General features: G+C 35.8%; 1 protein-coding gene across 1 annotated transcript; it reads left to right on the forward strand.

Moving 5' to 3' along the window:
* The first annotated feature begins 397 nt into the window (after positions 1–397).
* On the forward strand, positions 398–4,872 carry LOC114353658 (mucin-3A-like). Its single transcript, XM_028305724.1, has 10 exons — positions 398–460; positions 648–721; positions 1,821–1,865; positions 1,962–1,992; positions 2,089–2,129; positions 2,350–2,391; positions 2,473–3,981; positions 4,067–4,156; positions 4,241–4,374; positions 4,457–4,872. Exons 1-10 carry the CDS (start codon positions 437–439, stop codon positions 4,501–4,503), a joined length of 2,037 nt encoding a protein of 678 aa, XP_028161525.1. The 5' UTR covers positions 398–436; the 3' UTR covers positions 4,504–4,872.
* The last annotated feature ends 5,735 nt before the right edge of the window (positions 4,873–10,607 follow it).

Consider the following 10,607-nt stretch of genomic DNA (forward strand, 5'->3'; position numbering starts at 1 on the left):
AATGTGTTGATAGTCACGATGAACGTCAGCTTTTTAATGAGCAGCCTATTTAATTAAATTTATCCATAAAATACTTTTAGCTTTTGCTGTTGCTCCGTCTACAATCACTAGATTTAGTTTTGTCCATTTATCATAAACTCAAAACTTTAATAATCGACCTGTATTATCAAACTTATAAGTAATGTATTTTTACGCTATATAGAAATTACATTAATTTTAATTTGCTGTAATCTCTCAAATAATGAACTAATCAAATCATAGATCATTGGAAAAAATGAACATTTAAACAAACTGATACCATAGAAATATGTATGAGTCAACATGCACAACCTCATTAAAAATGGTCGAATCATAACAATATCCTGATAAGAATATTGTAAAGTTGATTATTTGGAATATTGTGACAGTGTGGGATACTAGTTTGTGTTTATTTAAAATGTTTCGTTACACTTTATTCGTGGTAAGGCATAATTATTATTATTAGGTGTAGTATAATGATTTATTTCCTTTTAAATTTCTTTTAACTTAAATTACATAACAAATGGTATGCTGTGTGAAAAAAATAAAATTTATTTATTTGGTTTTGTTTGCAATTTTATCCAACGTTTACTCTGTGAGACTAAATTTTGTTTGTATTTTGTTCACAGATGATTATCAAAATTGTTATAGCTGCTTCAAATGAAACTGCTTCAGTACGATTAGAGCCCCTTACAAAATATAAGTAAGTATTTCAAAAAATAATGTTGAAACTGTGTATTTAGCGTCAGTTAACACTACATAGTATAAAACAAAGTCACTTCGCTGTCTGTCTGTCCCTATTGCCTTGATCATACGTACCGAGCAAACGGGCGAGACAGTGCTCTCGGCCGAGTATTCGGTGTGTATGAACCTCAGATCATAGAAAGAGAATAGATATGAAGTCGCGCGTAACTACAACGAGAACCAGTGTCCCCACATTTCCCCCACCACAGCTCCCACACACACATTCAACTGTGTAAAAACAAAGCGACTGAGAGTCTACTACAACATGTGCAACCGGCTTAAAAGTGCTGTGATTGGCCAGAAGGCGTGCCTTATGGCCAATCAATNGGTATGAACATAACGCCGAGTGCTCGTCCGAACGCTCGAGTATGTGACTCGCTCACCCAACTGTCTCGATCGAGTAAACATTTTACTGTCTCGCCCGTTTACTTGGTACGTGTGATCAAGGCTTTAAGCCTTGATCATACGTACCGAGAGGGCAGTGCTCTCGTAGTAGTACATGTATGAAAATACGCACTGAGTACTCGGCCGAGAGCACTGTCTCGCCCGTTTGCTCGGTACGTGTGATCAAGGCTTAAGTATGCTTAAATCTTTAAGACTACGCAACAGATTTAGATGCGGTTTTTTTCAATAGATAAAGTGATCTTAGAGGAAGGTTATTAAGTATTATACATTGTACCTGTGTTTATTATACATTACTAGCTTTCCGCCCGCGGCTTCGCCCGCGTGGAATTTTGTCTGTCACAGAAAAACTTTATCGCGCGCGTCCCTGTTTCAAAAACCGGGATAAAAACTATCCTATGTTCTTTCCCGGGACTCAAACTATCTCTATGCCAAATTTCATCAAAATCGGTTGCGAGGTTTAAGCGGGAAAGCGTAACAGACAGACAGACAGACAGACAGACAGACAGACAGAGTTACTTTCGCATTTATAATATTAGTTGGGATAGTTGGGATTATACAAAGCGGTGAATTTTAGGATATCCATAAAAATACGTTATCTATTTAGTAAATGTTTATTACTACTTATTACTGAGCTAATCTAAATTATTTTTCAGGATTGTTGAATTAACGGAAATGGCAGAATTGTGTGGCCATTTGGAGTAAGTCACTTAAATGTTTTTTGTATTTAAATGTTTATTAATACTTAAACCATCGTTAATACCTCAAACGAGATTCTTAAAAATATCCTTTTTCAGGCTATCAGAATCCGAAGATGAAAAATTAAAGGTAGGTATGAACCTAAAACTGTTAATAATAGTATCATTATTTATTCTTGGTTGATAACCTATAAATTTTGATATACGAGTATATCCTATCTTACAGAAAACGGCCCTTTGTAATCTTGAAACGAAATCAATAGATGGGTATGTATTTTCTATTTGAATCAACTTATTTTTTTTACAATATCAATGATCGAAGAGTTCGATAAGTACATACCTTTTAGGTATACTTTTATTATTCTTTCCACTACATTTGTGTTTTACTACTAAGCTAAATCTTAGTCGAATTTGGAGGCAGAAAATTCTATTAAAGTTTAAAATATATTAATGCAAAAATCTGAATAACTTAGGCTTTTATTTTCAGGAAAATGTACATCAGTGCTTCCAGTGTCTGCAAATGTGTTGGGTATGTTTATATTAATATTAATTAATTTATATGTTTGTTTAACAACAATAATATTTTATGTTTGACTCTTACTATTTACAGGTTTGAAACTAATCTTATAAACAAAACAAAGCTGACGCACGATGAAAGAAATCACACAGATTATACAGATACTCCTCTTAGTACTACAGTTTCAAGATCAGATGTTAATACTAGTAGTACTAGTGTAAACGACACTGTACTATCAAGTGAAATAAGTACTAATATCGATTCAACAACAGATTTTACATTTGAAACTCCATATCCGATCACAATAAGCGAAGTGATGACTTTGCATGATACCACATGGAATACAACCAACCCTACGGATTACACCGAAGAATTGAGTGACAAAACTCCATATGAAGAAACTGATGTATGGTTGATAGACTTAATTTTAATATTTAATACTACGACAACAGATTCAATGTTTGCGACTACCTATCAAAATAAAACAAGCGAGGTGGCTGATGTGACATTGAATACAACCATTGACACTATTAATTATACTGAAATATTGACTGATAAAACTCCACATGATGAAACTGACCTGAAAGAGGTGATTTTGACTACTTACCGAAATAATAAAACAAGCGAAGCTTTTGATGTGGATAATACAACAATAAATACAACCAAGAGCACTATTGATTACACTGATGAATTAAACTATACAACTTTGCATAATAAGATGGGTTTATTTTCAAAACGGGAAATTTTGACAACTATTGCTACGATAACAGATACGACAGTTGAGACAGCACATGAAAATAAAACAAGCAAACTGATTGCTTTAGATTATACGACGCTAAATACAACCAACAACACTTTTGATAAACCCAATGATACAACTTCACACAGTCGAACTGATCTTTTGTCGAAAGAGGAAATTTTAACAACTATTGCTGCATTAACAGATACGATAGTTGAGACTACGTCATATGAAAATAAAACAAGCAAACTTATTGCTTTGGATAATAACGACACTGTTATTTATGGTGATGAATTAAGTGATAAAACATTGCTTGATGAAATTGACACATGGACAAAAGAGGAAACTTTAAAAACTAATGCCGCCATATCAAATACGACAATTAAGACTATATCGCTCCCCGATGATGAATTAAGTTATACAGATGATATGGAATTAGCTAAGGATATATTAGAACAATATCATGCCATGAAAAACGCATCTACTGATATTTTTACAAAAGACTCAGAAGAAAGTTATCACAGTTCTTTTAAATCCTTCGATTATAATAATTACGATAGTGATTATGGTGATAATAGTGATTTTTTTAAAAAAACAGAGAGTGTTACGAACTATGAAAAAAACACAGAATGGTGGAATAAATATAGTTCAAAACAACCATACAAAATATCTAAATCTTCACCAGATACAAATAATGATAGTGAAGAGTCTCATACAACTCTTACAAGTTTTGCCAAGAATAATGATGATGAAATTAGTACAAAGATAATTAAAGAATGGAAAGATGGTTCAGGAGACGGATCCAATTTAGTTGATGATGATGATTTTAATGAACGTACGAGTGATTCAAAAACTGATACCTTGTAAGTTTTATTACGTATGTTCACTTTATTAACTAACGTGGATTTATGTATAATCCGTTATTATTAAAAACATTATTGGTTTCAGAAATACTCCGACGGACACAACATTATCACAAAAGAACAGTAATATCAGGTACGGTGAACGTACGAGTGATTCAATAACTGATGGTACCTTGTAAGTTTTATTACGTATGTTCACTTTAACCACCAACGTGAATATTATGTATATTCCTCTATTGCTAAAAACATTTTGTTTCAGAAATACTCCGACGGAAGCAACATTATCACAAAACAACAATAATATTCGGTACGGCATTATTGCGCTCCTTGTCTTTCTTTTGGGTGGGATAGCTTTAGTTGTCCACTTGTGGTGTGTTAAAAGAGGTTCATACAGTAAGTATTATTATTATCAGTTTCTTTAATAATTTATATTGAACTTTAAGAATTTTTAATAAGTACACAATTTTCCTTCTAGATTTAAATGCGGCTAATAGTAGTAATATAGAAATGGCTTCAAAGTAAGGAACTATGACATCTTTCTAGGAATAAAGCCATATTGGAAAACTTTGAACAACTTAATTTGTGACGAATTACATTTATTTATTTTTTATTTTATTATTGTGAGGTGGTCTTATTATTAAATGGTCTATAAAAACGCTCGTCTGCCCGCCCTGAGTTTGACCATGATTCGCACGGGCGCTGTCGCCCACTCGGTGGCGCGGTGATTTATTGCAAATGGCGTGAAAGCGAAAACGCCCGTAAAACGCGGCGTTTACTGCGCGTTCGATTGCTTCATGTGTAAATGCCTTTACGCATCGTTGTGATTGCCTTTGATTGTGTATTTTGTAAACATCGATGATTTGATTTTTATAGCTTTGAATAGGAAAGCGACTGAAATTATAAGTTTGATAATGTCTAAGATTTTTATTTTGCGAATATACAAACCCATTAATTTTATAAACTTTTATTTTCTTAAATTTTGTGTCCTTTATATTCATTTTCCCTGCCGTTTTTTTATTTTTATTCATTGTTCTTAAAAAAATACTATTCCAACAGAAAACACTTTACCAATAAGCATGTTTTGTGCGAAACTTAAATTAATACGTACACAATTTAAAAAAAACTTTTTTTATCCCTCTGGTACCTTAATCACATGGCTTATCCAAGAAGATTAGTTTAAAAAAACATGGTAAGTTTTACAAAATTTAAGTGGCAACATCAGAGGGCCTAGTGTGAGTTTACATCTAACGCACTCACTAGTGAGCGCGTTAAAAAATGTATGAAAATTTTAGTTCTTCAAAGTTTCCGCTAGGGGCGCTGTATACAGGGTGTTAGGTAAATGGGTATATGAGCCGACACTAGCCCATGTTAACATGGGCATATAAATGGTATGGTGAAGTCAGAAATTTGATATCATCATTTTATTTTTTTAAATTTTCATACAAAATACATTTTATAAAATCCGATTTGTATGAAAATTTAAATTATTAAAATGAAGATATCAATTTTCTGACTTCACCATAACATNGCATATAAATGGTATGGTGAAGTCAGAAATTTGATATCATCATTTTATTTTTTTAAATTTTCATACAAAATACATTTTATAAAATCCGATTTGTATGAAAATTTAAATTATTAAAATGAAGATATCAATTTTCTGACTTCACCATAACATTTATATGCCCATGTTAACATGGGCTAGTGTCGGGTCATATACCCATTTACCTAACACCCTGTATATGTCAACGTGAAATTGTGAACTCTGTCAGTTTATAATATAACGCGTTAGATTGTAAACTAACAGTGGGTTAGGTTAGGTTAGATTGTAATTTAACTACGTCAGATTATAATCTGACGGATATCACAATTTTACGGTGACATATACAATCCGTCATACATTTAATGTCATTTTTTGAAGCGCGTTTTAATGTAAACTCACACTCAGCTCTCTGACCGACTCCGGGTCCAAATCGTGCCCAGTGATCGGACGCGCTCACGGAGCCTTATTTATAGCCGGGCCTGGAACTGGGGGCTTCTGGAATTGTACTTCATTAGTATTGTTTGTTGATAGTCATTTCGCATTGAGAACTGCACGAATCGCTGCACTTAGATACCACTTCTAAGCACAGTCAGTTTAGACTGTAGATTTCAAACAATTCAGGATGGACTAAATAATCTAAACGAATCAATTTAGTAAATTAACTGTTCTAGCATTTTCAACGAACTTAAACACCGGTACCTAATATTATCAGACAGCAGAAATAGTAAATAAATATTATGGTATATAAATATGTATAAACTTAAAAAAGACAGGGCTCTATCTGCCCGATAGTAATTATAAAGAAACCGGAAACTGAACGGAAGGTGTGACTTTGGTCAAATACCTGCCCTGTCCTGCATAAAAAATACTTTTGTCAATCCTTGGGGTAGGTTTATTTCCAGCAGTATAAGAGCGCTTTCACATTTAGGCGACTTAAGCAGTGCGACAAACGCGCGACAGACGCGCTGCCGATAATTTCATACTTTAATATGACAGCGGATGCATGCCTTCACATTATAAAAACGCCACTGCCGCGCTTCTGTCGCGCTTCTAACACCCTAATGTGAAAGCACTCTCATGCCCGTTTTCACCATCAATCCCTAATTTTTAAGTGACCCCTATGGTAACACAAAACAGGAATTTTGTTTTCATATGGGTCACTTAAAAATTAGGGATTGATGGTGAAAACGGGCATAATTGTTAGTACTTGTATGGTGCCTGGATGCGGGCGGACCGGTAGTTGTAGAAGTCCTTGGAGGAGGCCTTTGTCCAGCAGTGGACGTCATTCGGCTGAAACGAAGACGACTTGTCTGGTATGTGTCTCTCTAAACATTTTTTTTTTTTTTTTTTTTTTAAACATTAAGAGAACACAATTTTTATTAAGTTCATTTATGAAGCCTTCTCGAATCAGAATCGAGAATGTTACATAGTCTAGGTCACGCGGTCCGCAGCCCGTGGGAGTGATCCTCAGTCGGACGTCACGACGAGGTCCACACGCGAGCAACCTGGGAACTCGAATAGCCCATATAGGTAGGCTCAATGTGGGAACTTGAGTAGCTCATATTATATGAGTATATGAGTCATATAGGCTCATGTGGGAACTCGCGAGAAGCTTAGGCTTAAGAGCATAACACAGTTCATAGTCGGCCGTTTGGTGTAGTGGTTCAGAACGGACTACTATGCCGAGAGGTCCCGGGTTCGATTCCCGGCCGGGCAGAAATTGAAATGATGAATTTTAATTTCTGTGACGGGTCTGGGTNTAATATGTATGTATTTAAAAAAAAAGTATATAAGTAGTATATCCGTTAAGCTAGCACCCATAACACAAGCATTAAGTTGCTTACTATAGGGCTAGCTGGCGCTGTGTGAAATTGTCCAAAGATTTATTTATTTATTTATTTATTTAATCGTCAACGACAGTAGGGAGCTGATCGGACTTAGTTTAGATGCGCCAAAACCTGGTGAATCATGTCACCGTAATTTATCTATTTTGTAGAAGATATTTTTTAAATCTATCAGTGGACTGATTTAAGGTAGACAGGTACTTTATGGTGATGATAATGATTTTGATTCAAGGCTAGCTGTAAAGTAGTGAAATTGTAAAAATTTGCAATTGGGGCTTCTAAATTGCCACAAATGTGTCTAAAAGCTTCTTTAAGAAAAGCTCAATTCATTAATCTACTATATAAAAATAAGTCGAGTTTTCCTCCCTGACGCTATAACTCCAGAACGCACGAACCGATTTCCACGGTTTTGCAGTCGTTGGAAAGGTCTCGGGCTTCGTGAGGTTTATAGCAAAGAAAATTCGGGAAAAGGGGGTAAAACGGGATCCACGCGTACGAAGTCGCGGGCGGCCGCTAGTCAATCATATTTTAAGTAAGGTTTTTATCAACACTTCTGTAATCTAAAAACAATCAGTTCCAAGAAATTCATCAAATCAAATCATTTATTGCTTTGCATTACATCACATTAATCACAGAGTATAATATTGCCAAATTTTGAACTCTAAACAACCTTGTCAGTTTTCACAACCACCCAAAAGTCTCACCGCAAGAGTCCTTGCTCCAAATCGGGCTAGGGCCAAGCGGGGCGTCGCTGGCGTGCGTCTGCGCACCGGTCGATCACGCGCCGCCCCGCCCCGCCCCGGCGACAAAACATGCGCGCGTCATGCGAGATGTGACAAGTATTGACCGATACGCAATAAGGCACCAAGTATAAACGTTTACTAAAAGGCAACTTCTAAAGTTAAGGTTCGGCCAAACCAACGCGATCACACGCGATCAGCCGACCTAAAGGTTCGGCCAAACCAACGCGATCAACCGGCGTGCAGAGATGGCGATCAATGCATTAAGGTCTGGTCGCCATCGCTGCACGCCGGCTGATCGCGGTGTGATCGCGTTGGTTTGTCCGAACCCTAAATACATTGATCGCCATCGCTGTACGCCGGTTGATCGCGTGTGATCGCGTTGGTTTGGCCGAACCTTTAGACACTAATAATACTGATAGTTCGTTTCAGCCGAAAGACGTCCACTGCTGGACAAAGGCCTCCAGTTAGTGATAGTGTCTGCTTATGATTTTGTAAAGAAATTACAAATTGTGTGAACTTACCTGGTGTTCTAGAGATGCAACTCAGGTAGACCCAGGTAGGCTCCCACCGCCCCCGTTGTAGTGACCACGCCAACAACGCCACCATGACTTGCACGCAATTTAATCAATATCCATTTGAAATAAAACTATTTTTTTGTTTCAAAATCAAAATCAAAATCAAAAACAACCGCACGATGAAAAGAAAAAAGCTGCGACTCCGCGAATCGGAAACGAAACCGACCATATTGACAGGTTCAAACTGCCCAACTGCCAGTGTTGCCACTTTGTACAAATGTTACTGTTTAGAAATAAGTATTTTAAAAGTTTGATGAACTACAATAATTACGACAAAATAACTAATTCTAAAAATATTTAATGGATTTCTAAAACAAACAGTGAAACTTAAATAAAAGAAGTGGATCTACTAGAAATTCATTCACATCCATAAGTATAAAGTGATGTTATTTTCGCTACACCAAAATCAGCATTTTAACTGGATCAGTGTTAGAATGTTGTTGTTATATTTTAGTATGACGAATGGAAGAGTAGATATACACCTGTTGCATTTCAAACTGCTATCGGTGCTATCGGTAATCAATGGTCACTTCAATAAAAAACCTGATCTCAAATCACGCACAATTGAGAATGTTACTAGGTATGCAAAATCACTTGAAACCTATGTTACAGTTAAGCTTTTACATTTACAAATACATTAGTTTTTATTTCATTCAAAAATACCCAGTAGTTATGATTTTATAGGCATTCAAAGTTCGCTTAAATATTGAGTCCCGCCGACGGTCACGTGACCCCGTGTGACGTACATTCACAGCGTCCGCTCACTAGAAAACGGATATAAACATACTTAAATATTATTTTTTTTGTAAATACAAACTTATTATACATATTAACACCCAGACCCATCACAGAAATTAAAATTGAACCAAACCCAAACTTGATGCGATTGTGTCGTTTTATTGCGAATTACCTTCCAGCTCCATCATTAGACCCCGATTACTATATAGAATTAAAATACTCATCAATACAAAACGAACGAGCCCAAACTCGATGCATTTAAGTCGTTTTATTATAGAGTTCCTATGGCCACCTTCCAGCTCCATCATCAGATCAGCTCCATGTCATCATAATATTGCATGGTCATCCAAATCACATGTGTTTGCGAAATTTCAGCTTAATCGGTTGCCTGGAAGTGGGTCTTAATTCAGTTTGCAAGATTCCACCCATACAAATATGAGCCAGTCGTTGTAATATGACGTCACGCGCATACAATGGCGGGCCGGCCGCCGCCCGCACTTTTAAAATTCAATATCTTGGAAACTAATTGACGTATCGAAATAATTCTTTCACGCGTATTTTTTATTTTTAACAGAGAATACAGAAAGCTAAAAAACAAAATTAGTGAACATTCTTCATTGGAGCTGATTCGCTCTCACATAACCCTGACCAGCGACCATAATGTTCAAAAGTGAAATGATTGACAGGCGGACAGATCGAACCAGTAAACAATTACGGCTCTCGATTATTGCTGTATCGGGCCATGCGCAAGAGTGCATATTTAAATCGGCGCAAAGGTCGCAAACTTTTGACATTGTTTTGATTCTATTGTTCGATAAGTTTCGCGGGTTGCGCCACAAACGATTGGTATAATAAGATGATGCGCTTTGGTTATAGTATTTAGACTACGAGTAGAGGAAAATAAAATTATCGTACGAAAATGGTTATTGATCTCCCCCTACTATCTGATAAGAAATCTAAATCTAGATCCAAAGAAACTTTTTCTTCGATGTGTTTTTTTTTTCATTTCAAAATTATGTTATCAAATCTAACGTTCAAAATTGTTCCACAAGGGGAGCGAAAGTAATTTATGTGATGTTTTGTATTAACTTCTTAGGAACCAAATGAAGTATTCATTAATTCCTATTCTTAGTATATTACCTGATCTAACTAAAGGTTTTCATTTTTCAAATAAGTATCATAA

Source organism: Ostrinia furnacalis, unplaced genomic scaffold (genome assembly GCF_004193835.3).
Source record: "Ostrinia furnacalis isolate ACB-3 unplaced genomic scaffold, ASM419383v2 OfSCF1780, whole genome shotgun sequence".
Classification (NCBI taxonomy): Eukaryota; Metazoa; Arthropoda; class Insecta; order Lepidoptera; family Crambidae; genus Ostrinia; species Ostrinia furnacalis.